Source organism: Leuciscus leuciscus, assembly GCF_965113295.1.
Source record: "Leuciscus leuciscus genome assembly, chromosome: 19".
In the NCBI taxonomy this organism is placed as follows: domain Eukaryota; kingdom Metazoa; phylum Chordata; class Actinopteri; order Cypriniformes; family Leuciscidae; genus Leuciscus; species Leuciscus leuciscus.
Window position 1 is genome coordinate 22,407,273 of NC_138743.1, and position 21,258 is coordinate 22,428,530.

A 21,258-nucleotide genomic window follows, 5' to 3' on the forward strand; every position below is an offset into this window, starting at 1 on the left:
GCCGGGACCACAAGCAACTCGGTCTAATTAATCACCCCCCATGAAACATGCAAGAACAGTGTCACAATTCTACCTGCCATTAGTTTTTAAAATAGCATTTTCACTTTGATTAATCAGGAATAAACACGGTCAGCCTGAATGGACAAATTTATAGAAAATTCACCCTTCTGATAACTGAAAATAATGATTCCACCCACCATATATATATATACTTTTTTTTTTTACTTTAAAGGGATACTTCACCGTTTTTTCATATTAAACTATGTTATTCCCTTAACTAAGACGAGTTGATACATACCTCTATCGTCTCAGTGCGTGCACTAAATCCCTCTGTCTTGCGGCGAAACTTTGTTAGCCCAGTTCATTTAATATGGGCCAAGCAGAGAAGATACCAAACACCTCCACGTTTTCCCTATTTAAATACAGTTACTCGCGAAGTGTAACTCGATCTAGGACGGTGACACAAAACAAAACGTTGCGCTTTTCTAAGCATGTAAAATGGATAACTATTTTGTATGGCGGAATACCATAGCAAGTGCTTGTAAGCACTTCGACTTGGCGCAGTAATATCTTCACTAGAGGGAGCGGGGGCCGGTGAGAGGATTTTTCACGAGTGAAGATATTACTGCGCCAAGTCGAAGTGCTTACAAGCACTTGCTATGGTATTCCGCCATACAAAATAGTTATCCATTTTACACGCTTAGAAAAGCGCAACGTTTTGTTTTGTGTCACCGTCCTAGGTCGAGTTACACTTCGCGAGTAACTGTATTTAAATAGGGAAAACGTGGAGGTGTTTGGTATCTTCTCTGCTTGGCCCATATTAAATGAACTGGGCTAACAAAGTTTCGCCGCAAGACAGAGGGATTTAGTGCACGCACTGAGACGATAGAGGTATGTATCAACTCGTCTTAGTTAAGGGAATAACATAGTTTAATATGAAAAAACGGTGAAGTATCCCTTTAATATTGTGTGGTAACCGTTTTATAAAAGCAATAAGGTACTCGAGGCATGTGCTGTATCGTGAATAAGTAACGGCTAAAGGGGTTGCAGGCCTAACAACACCCTTCAGCCGTTACTTATTCACGATACAGCACATGCCTCGAGTACCTTATTGCTTTTGTATATGTATATATGTGTGTGTGTGTGTGTGTGTGTGTGTGTTAAACTTTTATGTCAGATGAGATTAATTGATTTGACAGCTATCTTAAAACCTTAAGAAATGTTACATTTTAATAATTTCACAATATTATTTTTTTTGTGCTGTAATTGATAAATGCAGCCTTGGTGAGCATTACAGACTTCCTTCAAAAACATTTAAAATAATCTTATAGACCCCAAACTTTGGAATGAAAATGTATATTAAATAAATAAGTGTAATAAAAATTACAATAAAAAGAAACTCTTTAAAATTATAACATATTCATAGAGTTAATAATTTAAACTTTCCATATTTCATCTAATAGCTATAAGTGAGAAGTCATACACAAATACCACCATGAACATATACAGTCAGGTCAGTATACTGTAGATTTAATGTAGATCAAAGTTCATTCTGGTAAAGTTTTTTCCTCATTCCGCCTCTCAGTGGTGTCAAAGTTCATTTTTAGTTTCCCCATCTTTGTGAATTTTTCTCAAGCATAATACTGAACTCTCACATTACACCTTACTTTATAAATGAAACCTGGGCCCATATTCATAAAAAAAAAAAAATTCTTAATGCAAAGAGTAGCTCCTAGTGACAAATTCTACGAAAATTCTTAGAAATGTGGGCGTTTACTCTTAAAACGAAATAAAAATCCTAGTAAAGAAAAAAGTAATTCAGAAAGCATCTTAACCCTTAAAAGAGGTCTTAAGGTCAAAATTGTTAGGAGTATGGACGAGGACTTTTAAGAGGCTTAAGAGTTTCTCCATGTTTGCTACATTAAAACTAATATTCAAACCACCACTTAAATAGACATGCCAGCAATCAGTGTAATTGGAAAGCATGGAACAATTTTTATCATTATAAGCCAACCTTATAGGAAATTAACAGAATGGTAAAGTAAGAGTGAGAGTGATTTAAAAAAAAAAAAAAAGCTTTTTTTTTTCCTTCTTGGACAACAAACCAGTCACAGTCTTCAAAAGATTGTGTCATACGTAGCAATGGGGTCAGCCCCGCCTCCTCACTAAGATGAAAGTTTTTGTCTTTTCCTTGCTCAGAGTTGCTCTCAGATCGGTCCCGAATCGCTCTTAAGCGAAGACTCCTACGTAGAAGTTAAGCTAAATTAGGAATTTTCTGAGAGAATTCTTAGAAGCTTTAAGAATACGGGCCCTGATCTACGGTTAAAAGACACTTGCAATGCATCCATTTCACACCGCATCCTAACCAGTCACTACTATGGAAAACAAAAACATTTTATTGGTTACTGGGTAGCCCATAGACAGTGAAATCCCATTGGTCTTAGACAACTAATGCATACTGCAGGTGAACCTTAAATGGCAAGTGTTCAAAATTAAATTTATTGCAAAAAAATAAAAAAATAAAAATATTCAGCCCAAATGAACTCAACATTTTTAAATTACAAAAGGAACAGTTTTATTGAAATCAAGGCACAATACAATTATATTGTATGTAATGACTTTATGATGGGTCACTTTATGAACTAACTTCTGTTGATTCCTCTGGTTAGTAGCAGGTGATGGGAGAAGTCAAGCGAGAGAACGTACCATATCAAGTGGGCTACAATATGATGTCGTTTAAGTGCCATTTCTACAGAATTACCTTCATTTATACATTATGGTTTAGTGTAGCGAATGTATTTTTTCCCAGAAGGCACCTCTTTGAGGGTAAAACCAGCTGGGAAATGCTTATTGGCATCTTCATCTGAGAGAGAAGGGATGACCATGACTTCTTGACCGGGCTTAGACAAAAAAATAAAAAATAAATAAATAAATAAATAAATATTCAAGGATTTCAAACTAACATTGATGATCATGTAGAACAGTGAAGTTTAGGTCTGCAAAATTTTAGTTCACATTCACAATCTTGACCACATAAAAACACAAACACAACTGCTCTGCAATATGAGAGAGAGGAAAAAAAAAATAAAAAAAATACTCAGTGACTATATTACATATAGTACAGTATCAAAGACCGTTTCTACCTTCCAGTCCACAGGTGTGGCCACCTTCTTTGTTGCTGTTAACTGCAGAGAGTCTATAGCGCGGAGAATCTCATCGAAATTGCGCCCCGTTGTGGCTGGATAGAGAATAGACAGCTTCAGCCTCTTATCAGGGCCAACCACAAACACCTGAAATATAATAAATGTGTTAAGGCCATTATACAAAAACCATTTCACCTTCATAACTAGTGGCCTAATGAAATAACGTCACACTAATCTTATTCAGAGACCATATAACCATCACATTTTTCTATGTATTGACATGTCTTCTCTTGGCTGGTTCCTCAGCGTTTTCTTGCCTTAGCAGCATTCCAGTTCAGCAAAAGTCTAATATTTTAGCAAAGACTAGATATATGCGGGTACAAAAGGCAATGGAAATGTTGCATGCAGCAGAACAGCAACAGAAATTTAGTCAGCCAGATCAGTTTCACATTCACATTTTCAGGCTCTGGTCAGGATCAAGACAATCAATAAAGTTCTGATTCTAATGCAGTGGTACTCAACCTTATTGACTCCATGGCTGCATCTAAAATCAGTCTCTCAAGTAAGTACTCATTTTGAAGAAGTAATTACTTTGTGACTGCTAAAAAAAAAAAGTATGAGTGTGTGTAGTATAAATATAATCTGGCGTACTACATTTGCCATCTTGTCATGTGTAACCTCCCAGTGTCAGTTGTATCGCTTCTCTGCCATTCATAAATCCTCTCCCATGGCCTCATGGGATAGTAAAGCGTCAACTTTATGCACACTTCAGAATCTCGCCGATAGTCATGACCAGAAATATTGGCACCCCTGGTAAATATGATCAAAGAGGTCTAAAAATAAATCTGCATTGTTTATCCTTTTGATCTTTCATTAAAAAATAAAAATAAATAAATCTAACCTTTCACTGAAGTAAAATAATTGAAAATGAGGGGACAATCGCTTTGTTTTTCTCCAAAACACGTTGGCAATAATTATTGGCACCCTTTCATTATTTTTATTTTTTTTGTCAACCTCCTTTGCCAAGATAACAGCTCTGATTGTTCTGCTATAATGCCTGATGAGTTTGGAGAACACCTGACAAGAGAACAGAGACCATTCCTCCATACAGAATCTCTCCAGAGCCTTTAGATTCCCAGATCCATGTTGGCACTTCTCTTCAGTTCAGCCCACTCATTTTCTATAGGGTTAAGGTGAGGGGACTGGGATGGCCAAGGCAAGTGGGTTTGATGCAAAAAAGTTATTTTTATAGTTTCATTTGACTATAGAATCCAGTCCCTTTTGAAGTTCCAGTCGTGTCTGAACACTGAATATGCTGGAGTTTATTTTTGGAGGAGCGGAGGAGGATTTTTCTTGAAACCCTCCCAAACAACATGTGGTGATGTAGTTTAGTTGATGAAACGATTTTGGGCTTTCTGACCCCAAGACTCAACTAATCTCTGTAATTCTCCATCTGTGATCATTGGAGAGTCTTTGGCCACTCAAACTTTCCTCCTCGCTGGGCATTAAGACAACATAGACACACGTCCTCTTCCAGGCAGATTCGTAACATCTTTAGTTGATTGGAACTTCTTCATTATTGCCCTGATGGTCAAAATGGGGATTTTCAATTCTTTAGCTATTTTCTTACAGCCACTTTCTATTTTGTAAAGCTCAATCTTTTGCTGCACATTAGAACTATATTCTTTGGTTTTACTCATTGTGAAGGTTGATATAGGGAAGGTTGATATAGGGAAGTTGGCCTTCGTGTTTCCTCATATTTAGTCATAGCGAGACCATTTCATGTTCCTAGTGTGCTGGTGTGCTAAATGTAAACATTAATGGGAATATACTTCAGAGATATATTACTCAAAAAAATTCTAGGGGTGCCAATAATTGTGGCCAACACGTTTTGGAGAAAAACATTTCATAATGTGATTTTCCCCCCACTTTCAATTCTTTTACTTCGATGAAAAGTTTTGAAAGAAAGATCAAAAGGATAAACAATGCAGATTTATTTTTTACAGACTTCGATCATATTTACCAGGGGAGACAATAATTCTGGCCATGACTGTAGTAGTAGGTCATCTGGGTACTTTTTGCCTACTCTTTTAGGAGTACTGGGAAATGGACATACTTTTGTCACATACTGTTTTTCGCCTACTACATAGTAGGCAAGTAAGCAAATTTTAAATGCAGCCCAAGGCCTCCATCCGAGACAATATTCAAAGGCCCACTTCTCTAAACTATGTACCTCTTATAAAAAATTAAATAAATACATCTGTAATATACAAACACACATTTTTTTTTTAGCATTTTAAATAGTATTATGTATAACTACATTTAATTTAAGATCAATTTGGGCACCCTAGTTGAGAACCACTTTTTTTTGTTTAACAAGAGCCCTAAAGCATGATTGCGATGGAAACTCACACAGCGGGCAGTGAGGGGCAACCCGTCTTTATCCCTCTCATCAGGGTCTAGCATCCCCAGCAAGACAGATAACTCCCTCTTGTCATCCGCTATGATGGGGAACGGCATGGGACAGCAGGCTTTGTCTTGGTTAAATGACATAATGTCCTAGAGAGAGAGCAAAGATACAGATGTCAGCCAGTCATCCTTACATGTGAAGCCTTATTAAAAAGAAATTGTAAATGAACTTTTTTGTATTATAAAAACAAGACCATAAATAATGGAAAATATTGGTTAATAAATGGTTTACCAATAAGAGCATTACTTGTACACATCTGGATATTTGCATATAATGAGTGAAGAGTGCTGTGGTAAAACAGTCAGGGTGCCCAGTGACTGATTTCAAACAAAACACTGTCTTGTGGGAACCATCTGTCTGTGGCATTCACACGAATTCAGAAAGAGTTCAGCCAAAGGCACATGTGGGTGTGAGAGTATGTCTGCATGTCCGGTAAAGGAGTTAAAAACCGTTAAAACAGACAGACCGTAGAACAACAACAGCAGCAAAATCTTGGCAAATAGAGTATGTGCCTTAATTGGAAAAGCATTAAAACTGCTTTGTAAAAGTTATGTTATGAATCTTTTGACCCTTGAAAAGTTCAGACCCATGGGAAGCCAGATGTCTTGTAACAAGATACCAGCCCTGTTCAGTGAGGATTTCAGAGAAAGTCAGCTGCAGAAATTCTTTCCTTTTGGGATTACAGTAAGGTGATTTTGTCTGAACCAATCAGAGAAGTCCTCTGTGTGCTTATCCTAGAGCTACAGGCCAATGATTGGATGCTCAAGCTAGAGGAGTCTCAAAACAATGCATCATCATTGAACGCCAAATCATGTGACATCTGAAACGTCTGTTTATGAGTAACATACAATCTTTCATGAGTTTACACTACCGTTCAAAAACTTTGGGGTCGGTAAGATTTAGGTTTTTGAAAGAAGTCTCTTATGCTCACCAAGGCTGCTTATTTGGTCAAAATTAGATTTATTTTTGTCAAAAATAAAGTAAAAACAGTAATATTATTACAATTTAAAATAACCATTTAATGTGACACTAAAGACTAAGGTAAGGATGCTGAAAATTCCGATTTGCCATCACAGGCATAAATCATATTTTCAAATATTTTCAAACAGAAAACAGTCAATTTTAAATTGTAATAATATTCCACAATATTACTGTTTATATATATATATATATATATATATATATTTTTTTTTTTTATTAAATAAAATGAATCCTTTGTAAGCAGAAGAGACTCATTTTAAAAACATAAAAAAATATTACCGATCCCGAACTTTTCAATGGCAGTATGTGTTATATATAGACATGTATATATGAAGAGTTCAGATGGAAAAGCCTCTAAGTGCCATCTGAAATTCTCTTCTAGAATGATAATTTTTATCAAGCTCGTATATTCAAGTTCAGTAGTTTCACTTAAATGACAATTAATAGGTCATTTTCATTGCTATTTAAGTGAAATTACTGAACTTAAATATATGTGTGCAAAATAAATTCAAATTTTATATTTCTTTCTGTTATGTCATGCGTCGTATCTGCACACCTCACTCCATTTGTGGTGGTCCTCCACGCTGTCAATGGACAGTGCGATCATCTTCACGTCGCGTTTCTTAAACTCATCATGAAGCTTCGCAGCACGGGCTAGTTCAGTCGTACACACTGGAGTGAAGTCGCGTGGGTGTGAGAACAAGATACCCCATCTAAGAGAAACAAGATGGAAGCTAAGAATTACATACTTTTAAAGATACATTTAAATGGTAACTGTGCTAATTTTCAACCAACTTTGCCTTTGAATTGTTACAGTGTTAGAATGTACATGAACACGTTTCATCTTTCTCAGTGTTACCTGCACAGAAATCTCATTTATTTGTTAGCAAAAGATCGACTGATCTTTTTTTTTTTTTTGTATCCCTGCTCACGGACAGTCAGATCAAGCCCAGTGCATTATGGGTGTTGAAATTTCTTCCTTCCATAAAAAAAAGCAACATGTAAACAAAAAGCTGAGAATATCTATATCCAGATTGGTTTCAGAAAAATGATCAAAACAGATGGAGTCCATCAACACCCCCAAAGCCTCACAGTCTTGCAGCTCGTCCTGGGTCGACATCTTTCGGTAACTTTAGGTGTTGATTTGTATGCCATTTGATGTTTGATGAAAGCAATGCTTTTATCGCTCGTTTCTGCTTCACCTGCGTTTAGATCTGGGGATTCTGCACTCTATCAGAAGATGGGTAATATCACCCCCTACCGTATAACAGTGAAAACATCGATTGATGAAAACTTCCGTCAATGATGGGGAAAGAGTTAAAAGCCCATCTTGCCATTGGTGATTTACTCCTCTAACAAGAAAGACCAATAGATAATGGGAGATTCACTTAAATGGTCATTGATTACAAATTCATACTTGTTTTTGTACTTGGTAAAAAGTAACAAATGGCAGGTTGAACCATTACAAAACAGCCATGTCTGGGAATCATGTGGGTGGGTGTATGGACAATTCACTATACTGGGATTGAGTAATCACGTCACATGTTTTTCCAAGTTATAAGGACAAGAATGATTCACTCCCTGGCCTGCAGACATGAATTTGAGTATGTCTGAGAACAATTCTCTTTCTCTATCTGTGAAGTTATTGGCATCACCAATTAGCTAGATAAATGTAGACCTAATCTCCATTCAGCCCGAAAGATTTACAGTATTGTTTTGTAGAAAAGCACAGGGCAGCACTTCTTATTCAAAGCCAACAGTTGTTTTGACTGCTGTTAAAGAAACAGCGTCAAACTCTGGAGGTCATGTCACATTATGTGATCATCACAATGAAAGTAAGTTCAAAATCATCTAGCTTCACATCGTACAGATTGGAAGACAAGTCTTAAAGGTGACACTGGTCAAAAACAGGAAGATTTTTACAGACTTAAGCATGATTACAAAACTCTAAATTGGGAAATGCAGAACAAAGGGTGGCTAAACACCCTCTTAGAATTGTCCATTTTGACTTCATGGTGATATTATAAACAAACATCATGCTTTTCTTTTAAACTAATTAAAAATAATTAGCTTGACTTAACTTTTAAGTTAAGTTATTTTAAATCTAAACTTCCCAGACATTCACTTTTAATTAATAAAGGTTTGGCAGAATATGGGGGACTTCCAAACACTTCACACCATTGCCAAAATCTCACAATACCAGCCATTGTAACGCCAACTCTTACAGCCACAGTGACTTGGCACATTTTACACTCCCCTTCAAAACATTTACTACATACAATTAAAGCAAATGGTTTAAAGGAAAATGAAGTCTGTAGTAATATCTGACATTACTTTGAGAAATGTGCCATTTGATTAATTGCAATGAAACACTGATGGCATATAAAAAGAAATCACCGTTTTTTAAAAGTTGGATTGATATAAAATACTAGTTATTAATAACACAATAGTTTGCTTTGTGTGCTCATCTCCTGCAATACAAACCTGGTTCGCAGAACTTCGCAGAATCATGGAGTCATAAACTTAACGTGAAGAGTTTTTTAGACTCCCTTTAAGCCAACTCTGCTGCCATAAATAAGCAATAATATTACAAATAAAATAACTGGCAGATTATTTGAGTAGAAATGTGATGTTACAAGTACAACGCTGGAGTCTGACATATAAAAGCGAGTTTCTGTCTCCAAATGCCATATATTAGTAATGTATCGATCAGGTAGGGAATGTTTCAGCCACCTGATGATCATGATTGAATTAATTAATTAAAAGCACATTAGACGTGAATTACAGACGTTATCCGAGTAGTCCAGATAAAACAAACATACAACTGAGCTACTTACGAATTTCCCAAGAATTCATGAAATTTTATCTTGCCGATTGTAGTCTCTGCTTCAAAGTTAGGTAACACGTCTCCCAACAGTATTCCAGGCATGACTGTTGTTTTCAGCTAGTCTGGTCTCTCTGTAGTCGGCACATGTAACCATAGAATGGAGGTTAATGAAGCAGGAAGAGAGGGGAGTGAGCGATTCTGATTGGACGAAACACCGTCACGTCCCTAAATTAAAAAATTAAATTCGGTTTTAAATTAATTTTCAGCGTTTGCAATTCAAAAGTCTTGTAGATTATGTAAAAATGCAATCATGTATTTTCTGCACAATATATTATTTTATCATAGCATATGGACTAAACGACCATAGATATAGAGGCATCATTAGTAAGCGGTCCGCCATATTTGAACGGTCAAAACACCGGTTCGTGAACGACTCGAGAGCAAGTTATCGGTGCACCTGCAACCTATATTTACAATAGACTTCAGCAGATGATTTTGCTAGACTAACACAATACAAGACGAAGGCGTCAGCTAATACGACGTTAAAAAGTTACAATAGTATAAAAACCTGTAATATTGAGTTAATACATGTAAAAACACAAACAAGCAAATTATCACATGTGAAAAGTTATCCAATTTCCTCAGGCATTTAAATCTCAGAGGTTTCACAACCAGAAGCTACACAATGTTATTGCACCATCGTTGATTCTACTGTGAATGATGACACGCCGGCCGTTCCAACATGGCGGGCGCGCTGACGCGTCTGGAGCAGTCGAATGAGGTTTCTATGTATACATACGCAAACCACGCTCTCTCGGCTTCTATCTGTCAGTTTATTCAACAATCTTAAATAAAGATATACAATTTAGTTAAAACATCAGACAGCTTCTTTCTTCATGTTGATTTTTTCTTTATGTTGGTGTTTATTATAACTATTGTGTGGTTTTGACATTATAGAGCAGTACTGCAACACCATTACATAGATTAGTTGTTTGTATTTTTTAATAACTACTGTATAACATATTTAATCTAATAACGTATGTTAAGTAAAACACAAGAGACTCATCACATCATAGAACACAAAGGTTAACAAAATATGCAGCGATCTGTCTTAAAACTGCTTACATGGGGAATGTTATAGCCTACATGAGTGACATATTTCAAAATTTAATTTAAAGAAACCCATGTAAAACCTGCAAAGTTCAAATCTGAGTTTTAATTTTGCTGCTGTTTTTAGTCCACTTTTGTTTTCTAGGACAGCGGTTTTCAAACTGGGATCCAGGGGTGCTAGGGGGGAAAGGTTTAGAGAAAAGCAGAGTAATAATAATAATAATAATAACGATTAAATTAATTAACTAAATAAACAAATACATTTGATTTAAAAAATGAATTGATTAAACTAAATAAATGCATTTTGAATTAAATAAATAAACAAAAAATTATTAAAATACATTATAAAATATAAAATTATATGATATCAAATTAAATGTAATGTAATTTATAATATATATTTTTTCCACAGTATAAAACTGCCTTTTAAATGTAATTTTAAGATGGGGGTCTATATATATAATGATTATTATTATATAATAAATAAATAATATAATAATAATAATAATAATGTTAATTTATGTTAACATTATATATATATATATTTAATAAACATTATATATAATATATAATAATAATATATATATGTTAATTTATTTTGTAATTTAGTCACATGGTTGAATCAAACATGTTTTCCCAGTGTGCACTGCGCAGACTGAGCTGCAGTTCAAAGATGGCGCTGCAGGGAAGTCCAGTCAAACGAGTTCTCTGTCATCACCTGTAAAACGATGACCTAAAAAAAAGACGCATCCAAAAGCTATTTAATAAAACAGAAGACATTCTAGTCTGTCTTGTCATAAGTGAGGTAAAATGCCTTCTCCTAAAGCGCGGAGCGGCTCGGGGCGCAGCGGCAGCGTCCCGTGCGCCGGTGGAAACGGGCGCTATGAGTTCATTTCTCTGAGCCGAACTCCCCCTCCGCCGCAGCTGCTGCAGAGGCAGGGCTCAGACCCCACCGCGGCACGCCTCAGAGCATCCGAGAGCCCCAGCCGACGCCGCGGATCGGGCTCGTCCACCTCCTCCACCGGCGGCGGGCAGCAGTTACCGGAGGAGGACTGCATGAAGTTAAACCCGTCTTTCTTCGGGATAGCGTTCAGCTCCCTGCTGGCCATCGACCTGTGGCTGTCGAAGCGGCTCGGGGTGTGCGCCTGCGAGGACTCGTCCTGGGGCAGCGTGCGGCCGCTCATGAAGCTCATCGAGATCTCCGGGCACGGGATCCCGTGGCTGGCCGGTGCCGCGTACTGCCTGTATAAAAGCGACAGTGTCGCCGGTCAGGAGGTCATGCTGAACCTGCTCATGGGTAATGCGCTCTTATTATCTTACAAAGAAATGCTCGTGCTCAAAAATTATACTATAGCCTAGACCAGGGGTTTTCAATTTTTTAGATGCCACGGACCACATGTGAGGGACCCCCCATCCTAAAATTTAAAAGGCAATTATATATTTTCAAACATAAAGACTTAAATAATACTGTGGAAAAATATAGCACTATACATGTCGATTACGACATTATATAAATTCTATGTAGTATAATACTGTGCTGTGAAATGTGTTAGGCTATTTAAAAAAAAAAAATATATATATATATATATATATATATATATATATATATATATATATATATATATATATGAATTTCAAAATGTTATTTAAATGTTTTGGTTTATTTAAATCAAAATGTTTTTATTTTAATACATTTATTATTTTAATTACATTTATTTAGTTAGCTAATTTAATTTTAATTACATTTATTCATATTTATATACGTTTCACACTGATTTTCTGTAATCTTTTCCACAGCCCCTCTTTCTTGTGGCCCCCGGGCCCCAGTTTGAAAACCCCTGCTAGACTCGCCACTCAGTTTGTAAATCAAACGTTATTTAGAAGCGTAGTGACGCTCTTGCAGTGGAATTTAATGAGGGATGGTGTTCAGAGTGTTTAAAATTAGAAAGATGTAGCCTTTTTTAATTTATTTTTTTATTCTTCTGCACAAAATGTGTGTTTTTTGTGCTGTAAAGTCTAAATAGCTTTTTGGATGATCTGATGTAAGTAAGTGGATATTTCAGTGAAGCCTTTTCCTCGTATCCTTGTGTATATCGTGCAAAAGTTACCGTGTTTACATGTTAATGATAGAAGTTAAAAACAGATATAATTTTATTTTGCACAGCCAATGTTGGTGAGCAATTCTATCGCAGTAGTTTTGTGTGGTGTATAATCTCTAGTCTTGTGGCAATACTTTATAAATTCTGTATTTTAACATCTATTCTGCCTTGCCTCATAGACTGTGACAGTAATGCAGTTACAATGCATGTGAATTGAGGAAAGAGTCAAAATGATTTAGCCACTAATCTTTTAGGATTTTCTCATTTAAAAAGACCAGCTTCAGAATTCCCATTTGAGGTATACCCTTTTTTTCTTTTCTTTTTTTTTTTTTACGTCATTACATGATCATCCATACATCTGCATCTGCTCTTTTGTTTAGTCACAGCTAATATTCATCTAATAGGCTGGCTTCACATTTGGTTTCTTATACACTTCTGCATTCCCCACTCTTTCTGGTCCTTTTTCAGGCTCATTTTCTTTGATGTATGAAGCAAATCATAACCCACTTCCTCTGCTCCCGCTTTCCCAATGAAACATCCCTGATCTTTTCTTTTGGACCTCTCTTTCCTTCAAGTGTTTTCAGTACCAGGGGGATCTGCAGGTGAGGCAGTTTTCCATTCATTCTGGGTTTCCTTTATTGATGTAGCTTATTGGCAACCCATTTAAATTGCGAAAGGCTTCTTGGTTGTTGCTGCCAAGAGATCCAGATTTATTAATCATGATTCTCAGCAGTATTTCCAGAGGGAAAATGGAGTGATAATCACTCACTTACCGATCCCTCTACGGCGATTATGTCATTCCACTCACGACCTTGTTGCTTTGACATCCCATTCACTAACATCGACAGGTTTTAAAACTACAACTGAGCTGAATGGCCTACTCAGCTTGTTTCTGAAACACAGAGATATGCACCGGTCCTGCAGCCATGCTTGATCTCTTTCCAGAGATTTCGCCTAATTTAACATCTTTTATGAAACATTTAATTAATCCTGGTAATCATAAGCCTTGTGTTCAGAGGCAGCTGTAATCAATCAATGTATTTTGAAAAGATCTTTCCACTCGTCATTGTGGAAAAAATGTCTTTCATATTAAGTGTAGTTGGCCATGATGGTTTAATGGTTCCCATGAACAGGACCTACTAAAATAGGTCTATAGTATATATCATATATCATATTCTCTGTTGTTACAAGAAAGAATACAATAAATATATCAATTCAGTCAAACATGATTGAGCAGCTGTAGAGCTATAAAACACAAACAATAAGTTTGCTCAGAGAATTGGTGTGCATTAAACTGAAAGTGGGGGTGTCATTACAATATGTTCCCTTCCAGAGAGATACAATTAATACACTACTTCATATTTAATGCGAATTTTCGGAAGCCACACAAAAAAACGCTGGATAGAAACGGCAAGAATCACATCAATTTTTAAAATGCACATAAAAAATGTTTGTACTCAATTGAAACACATTTACTGAATAAATCCCTCATAATTTGAGCAACAACAAAAAAAACATATAGCTTTGCCTCAATAGTGGATGCGAGTGGATAACTGTTCAAATCAGCGGATCAATTTCATTGCACAGCATCTCAAATGTTGGTTTGGTCATTCAGAAATGCCTGAGCCAAAGTCTGTCATCAGAATGTTTGGGTTTAATGACCTTCCGGAAGTGTCTCGCAATGATTGCGTTCCCAAACACCAGGCGTCCTCCTCCTAATGCAGAATAACATGGCTCACGCTGAGGCGTAAGTCATTTATAATGAATGAAAAAAATGTGTCACAATTGCAGAAACTTCCATTTTTATGACTGATATTTTGTGCCAATTTCCACATGGGATGGAAACTCTGCTTTATTCGTAGATGTTTTATACAATATTCCAATTTTGTGCGCATTTTAAATTCGTAGCATTGGATGGAAACATAGCCATTGACTGAATGCATTTGGCATTGAACTGAGCAGGCGAGTGTGCGGTGTTATTTAGAGAAAGGCTGTAAAGATGTATGTGTTATTGGCAGATAAAGTGCTTGCTGCTGATATTGTCATTGCTGCGTGGGATTATCACTCTATTTGTTCTTGTCCATGTATTCTGAACAAATCTACATGCAGAAATACATGGATATCCAATGATTTTCTGGCATTACTGGTGCTTGTTATGGAAACTAGGGCAAAAGCAGTTATAGTTAGCATAGCATTTAGTATAGCTTTTAAATTCGCAGTCTGTATTAAATGTGATTCAATAAAACTGTAGTATGTGTGAAAAATTATTTATATCATAAACATAAAAGGAATTCTTTCCATACTGTATGTATGTAAGCAAACACAATAAACATTATAACTGAAATATACCTTAAATTAATCATCATTGAATTTAATTGCATCTAGCGCTTGTGAATAGAATCAGGAAATCTGTTTTGATACCCAGCCCCAAGGTTTTGGACATTAAGGTATCCATCTAATTATTAAAATATTAATATTTCTATAATTTAACATGTTCACAATTTTCTGATGTTGGCTAATGGTCATGATATGCAAGTAGACATAAAATATCTCATCTATTTTTAGTAAGTGTTTTATTTTGATGTTTTTTATTTTAACATTTTATATATAATTATATTTTGAAGGTATTCAAACTTGGATTCACTCTTTACAAGAGCTGACTAACACACAAGTTATGTCTTAAATCCTTACTTTCAAACATTTCAAACCCTTGAGCTTTTAATGTCAGATCCTCAAGCTTTTATTTTGAAATGTAATGTCAATTTCAGTCCACAAAAATGATGTGCACATTAATGCAAATGAAGTTAACCTACTGAACAAATGCATGTTAAATCACAGAGATGGAGTGTGAGAAGCAGCATTTACTTACTGTGAACCGAGTCTTATAAGCTGTTTATAGTTAGTTGGCTGATCAGCTTTAAGGAAGCCTGTAAATGTTAGGTTGGATACGGGTTTACCAGACTTCAGTCTAATCCAACAATGTTCCGGTTGTCCAGTTTTTCTTACGTTTTTGTTATTTCTTTTTCAGCCTTGGTACTGGACCTGGTCCTGGTCGGCGTGGTGAAGGCTGTAGTGCGGCGCCGACGTCCATCCCATAACCGTATGGACATGTTTGCCACGTTCTCTGTGGACCGCTATTCCTTCCCATCAGGCCATGCCACACGTGCTGCAATGTGCGCCCGCTTTCTGTTGGCCCACCTGGTGTTGGCGGCCCCGCTCCGCGTTCTTGTCCTGCTCTGGGCCACTTTAGTTGGTTTTTCTAGGGTTCTCCTTGGACGCCATAATGTGACGGATGTGGTGTTCGGGTTCTTCATGGGCTACTGGCAATATAATTTGGTTGAGATTCTCTGGTTGTCTCCAGTCATGTTGCAAAGCACGATGGGACAGCTTCACTGAGAAGTTAAGACTGAGGAAAGGGAGCATTATTTGGAGGATCTAGACTATAATTCTTTAGTATCTGTTAAGTTGCTTTGTTAGTTTTGTGCGTCTGCTAATTTGAATGTAAAACTTAATCTCTCAGATCATCTGCCTGTAATATCCAGGTTTAAATCAGATTCTACTGAACAGATAAATGAGTTGAAGTTGGAGTGTTAGGGAGCAGTGAAAACAGACGTCTTATTTTCCGCCCCTTAAAGATTTTTGTCTCACGCTCTCTTTCTCTACTTCTTTTGTGTCAATACTGTGATACTAGATGGATTATGCCAGTTTTTTTTTTTTAAATCATTTGCCATTGTGCTCTGCTTTTTGAGGGTTGGTGCTTATCAAAAAAGGATGATTGGTGGCGACCTCTGGCTTTTGACTTCAATGTTCTTGTTTACAGAATAAAACCTCATCTTTGTGATACTACATATTTATAGCACCTTAAACAATAGGCGTCATCTTGAAGATTTTGCCTCCGTTTTAATCAAAAACCAGCCAGAACTCTAATTAACATGAAAAGCAATTCATTAATGAATGTTTAATTAGGCGAGGGAGAGGATTTGAAACATCGGGGAGAATTTCAGCGCAGCTCTGATACCTTTAGGGTATGTGGCGTCCTCAATAAATATTCACAGGGAAGTAGTTGTTATCTCTGAAGGGTTATTGGATCTTATTGGTCTATGAAGTAGGAGTTTTCGTTATATTTTGCTATGGTCTTAATACATTTGCTGGATTTGAATTGGGTTAAAGCCTCAACTGTGTTTATAGAGCCATAAATCACCAACTGTCGGGCCAGTGAAAGCCAGGGCTTCCAATGGGCCGGGCTGGGCTAAAAGCCTCGGACCTGTAGCACCGAGCCCAAAACCACACTGCGTTTCCACTGTCGGGCCAGAAGCTCCACAGTGCCTCACTAAAACACGGCCATAACACGCCTCTACGCCACGCCACGCCCATAACACAAATCCATCATTTCACCAACAAATGGAAGTTTTATCAGAAAACTAATCAGAAAGAAATCACTGGAAAATAGCGAGATTGCAAAACGAACATGATAAAAGCGGACGTTTGTTGGCATTTTTGTAGTTTACTTAAAGATTTAAAACCCAAGCATTGATGTTTTACCATAGTTTTACAATAATAAGTGATGCATTGATCATAATGAATTAATCTGTGTCAAGATTGCACATTAGTCACACAGAAGTAAAGTGGTATTTACCGTTATTTCACAAAAGAAAGAAGACACGCGTACTTGTTCAGTCGCGTCCGTTTCTGTATATTTGTAGTCACAGGACAGTGTGTTCATTTCTACCGATCATTTCTACAAAATTTCCACCAAAAAATATGACCCGAGGAGCTTTAGCACTCTCTCCAGTTACAGTCCCAATGCAGTTATATTTTCAGTCAGAGAAAGAGTTGCTTTATTTCATGACGCATGCGGAGCTAAATATGGATATCAGACAGTCTGGTATAAAAAGACGAGGCGTACTGACAGATAAAATAAATTCTGTGATAGCCTGTGTGATTTGTCTGATTTCAAGCGTTCATATTTACCATGTTTACGATAGTAATGGTTAGCGCGCATAGTCTTTTGCATCGCATAAAAATATTTCTGCCTTATATGGTGATCAGAATCCACACCGGATCAAAAACCGAAGTTGTTTCAAACACTTGCTGCTGTCTGGAAGTGAGTTTTGAGCTAAAATGATATTAAAAGTTTTTAATGCTGATGTTAGCTGGTATATAAAATCATGGAAACGTGACTGGCCCTGGCACACACTAGCATGCTAGCTTTTGGCCTGACAGTGGAAACGCAGCTAAATGCCATTTGGTAGCATTAAGCAGGTGTAAATTGCACCATGATGACATTAATATTTACTAAAGGACCACCTGTGCAAAATAAGTAGTGGGGTGGTACTGCACTTTGACATGCCATTTTACTGAGTGATTGCATATTTACAGGTATGTACCATGGTTTTTACATGGTGCTTATGCATATGTCTGAATTCAATGGTGTTACCATGGTACATGTTTAAAAGCCATGGTCTTACCAGTGCCAATGGCAATAATGCAACATTTTATAATTTTCCATGCAATAATTTTCCAACATTTATTTCCCCAATTATTAAAGTAAAATGTGAATGAGGAGGGTTTTTGTTTGTTGGACTTTCTCATTGCTTTTTTTTATTTCTCATAGACTTTTCTCTTTCTCGAGTTGTTGATCATTGAAAATGATTTGGTCTTATTCTACTCTACCATTCTTTTAATGAGTCTTCCTCTTGTAACCAGATTTGGCTGTTCCAGTGATTCCAGTGGAGACAAATCTTAATATAACACATACAATGACTTTGTAGAGAAATCTTTGCTTCCAGTTTAGAGGAAATTTGTCCTCACATAAATTCCTAGAATAGCCAAACCCATTAATTATAAGGGGGTTTCTAAATATTTCAGCCATGTATATCTTGTTACATTCCACTTGTTAACTGGTTATCCAAAACGAAGGCACAGGAAGGATCTAATTAGTTGGCGATATAGTGATTGGTAGCTTTATTTTAGTGTCTCTTCTCCCATATTACATGTTACTTTAATTACTATTGTGGTAATTATTGTGTAATTATTATTTTTAATTTCAGTTTAATTCCACACATTAGTCCACTCTTTCTTCTCAGTATCCTGATGATTGACACACACTCCATTAAACCCATTCAAAGAGACGTAACACACACACACACACAACACAGCCTTACTGGAATAGTTGAAACACTGTCAAGCTGTTTCACTGTCAGCTTTAAGTAGTCATAGTTCTTCCTCTTTCAAAGTACAGTGGCATCAAAGATATTATAAATCCACCCCCAAAATCTAGAGATTTTTTTTTTTTTTTTGTTCTTTGAAAAATGTCTACTGGCAGTGCATTCCCTCAAAATGATTCACTGTAATAAGTGTCTGGTGAATGTTGTGGGCGTTTTGACTGTTTCAGGAGAGTCATATGCACTTTTTCTTGTTCTTTCTTGAAAATCGTTTGATCATTTGTGCAATATCACAATACAAGTGACAGATGGCAACCAATAAATATAAAATTTTTAAATTGCAAAAACTTTGTGCTGTTTTAGTGATGTGTTTGTTTGCTATGGGAACTTGTGTATTGTTTTTGTTTGGTTTTTTTGGATATGGAGAGGGAATATGGAAGACATTTTTATTTGATATTTCAGGTGTTTGGAGTCATTTTAATTGGCTTCATCAGCTATTTCAACTGACATTTGATCGTTGTTTAGTCTTCAGTGAAAAGTGGCGATGTACATTCACCAAAGTGAAACCTACAAGGGATTCATTTGCTTAATGTGGTACCTGCTTTGACTGTTCATTATATTTGTGATGTAAAATATACTCTACATTGATCATAATGTGATTGTATTTTCTAAATAAATATGAAGATGTCATGGCTTTGCCTTGGAATTGTGTTTTCTCCAAATATCTAATCTCGTGGAAAATGAGAAGCTCAGTAGTAATGTCTTGAAGCTCTTGGAGTTTTAATGCTATAGATGCCTCCATATGAAGATGTGGGACAGTTAAATCTGTATGAAAAGAAAATTAAATGTTATAGAACAAATAGTAAAACAATCTGGTTCTGTGATGTAGTGCGAACAGGATCCGAGACATTTAGCCTACATAATGGAAACATTTAAGAAAGTATTGTTATGGTCATGTTTCAGTATAAACTCCTCTGAGACTTTGTTCCAAAAAATTCCAATATTTGTTTTCTGCCCATATATTTTGGTGACAGGTCCCATATAATTTTTTGACAGGTCCCATATCATGTATCACAATGTGTTCATGGGAAACAGCAATGCAAATGCTTGATAGACTACACTCTTAAAATTCAAGGTTCATTATTTGCATCGATAGTTCTGTGAAGATGCATACTAAGAAAAAATAATAATAATAATAAAATCTGTACCCTGAAAGTTTTTTGGGTAAACCAAAATGGTGGTTCTATAGCATCGCTGTGAAAACCCCCTTTTGGAATCTTTATTTTTAAGTGTAGACATTAGAAGTGCACTTCAGTCCAGTTTTTCCACTGCTCTCCATTGCACTTTTGAGCAGCAAACATAGTTATTTATGCAACAAAACAAGTTTGTTTGTTTTTTTGTGTGTGAAACGAAGTTCAACAATTAGTTTCTTTTTCACTCCAGATTTAAAATTATTGTCCGTTTAAATTGCACTTCTTTGTACGTGTGCAAAAGAGTAAGTGAAATTTTCTTGCACAATAAAGGCCCTGATATACTTTCCGCTCAATCGAAGAATGAACTGGTGTGACATCAAAATGGTATTTGTTTTTTGTTCGAAACAGCTTGTCAAAGCAAACTTTCTGGAAAACCATTGGTCCATGGCGATTATGTAATATAGGGGTGGGTTTGAGGCTCTGCCACCTTTGACATGGAAATCTTCTCCGGTTAATGTTTTCTGTTCAGTCCATTTAGATCAGACGCAAGTAAAAACATAATGGAGAACTGCTTTATAGTAGGAATTTATATTAGTATAGTAACACTTTATAGTAGTAATTCTTATTTTTGTGAGATAAGTGAGATAACACTGTTTTTTCATGTTTAAAACTGTAAAGTATATTATATATTCTATTGTATAAAGTGCTATATAAATAAACGTGATTTGACTTGACTAGTGTGCCGAATTGCAGAGCTGGTCAAACATATCCACGTCACCATGATCAAATGCTTTCTTAACTGCTGTTTTCTTACCGCTGTCATTTTTGTTGTGTGTATATTTTGTTATCAAGAGGAAAGCGTGAAGCACATATTCACATAAACGCCGCTCTCAGTAGCGTGGATGGCGTCGGGATGTTCACGAACAGTATATCGCTGATCAAGTATTTCAAATGTCTTTTTACCCCTAAGTGAAGAACGAAAAATAACTTTGTTGTATGTCCAAGGAACCTGAACAGTAAACTCTACCTGAAAAGAATTGCCATGCTCCTCCACCACAGTTCCTCCAACCACACCTGCAAGAGCATCTACCTGAAAGGTGAGGGAGTAGAAGGACAAAGAATGTGTGAAAGACGTACAAAATGCAAGTCATCCGTTCAGAAAATTTCAAGCTGGATGAAAAGAAGAGAGAAACAAGAAACAAAACACAGAAAAAAATCCAAGGTGCAATTCCACCACTAGCAATGGCAAAACTTGCATGGATTGACAAACA

General features: G+C 36.4%; 3 protein-coding genes across 3 annotated transcripts in view; 1 reads left to right on the forward strand and 2 right to left on the reverse strand.

Moving 5' to 3' along the window:
- Positions 1-21,258, reverse strand: part of myoc (myocilin) — a 261,947-nt gene that overhangs the window by 80,109 nt on the left and 160,580 nt on the right. The gene's annotated exons all lie outside the window — the stretch shown is intronic.
- On the reverse strand, positions 2,551-9,591 carry prdx6 (peroxiredoxin 6). Its single transcript, XM_082146932.1, has 5 exons — positions 9,432-9,591; positions 7,151-7,307; positions 5,556-5,702; positions 3,144-3,290; positions 2,551-2,900 (listed from the first exon to the last, which is right to left on the reverse strand). The coding sequence occupies exons 1-5, from the start codon at positions 9,521-9,523 to the stop codon at positions 2,775-2,777; spliced, it is 669 nt and encodes a 222-aa protein (XP_082003058.1). The 5' UTR covers positions 9,524-9,591; the 3' UTR covers positions 2,551-2,774.
- plpp6 (phospholipid phosphatase 6) lies at positions 11,171-19,491 on the forward strand. The gene is made up of 2 exons (XM_082146915.1): positions 11,171-11,828; positions 15,659-19,491. Exons 1-2 carry the CDS (start codon positions 11,342-11,344, stop codon positions 16,024-16,026), a joined length of 855 nt encoding a protein of 284 aa, XP_082003041.1. The 5' UTR covers positions 11,171-11,341; the 3' UTR covers positions 16,027-19,491.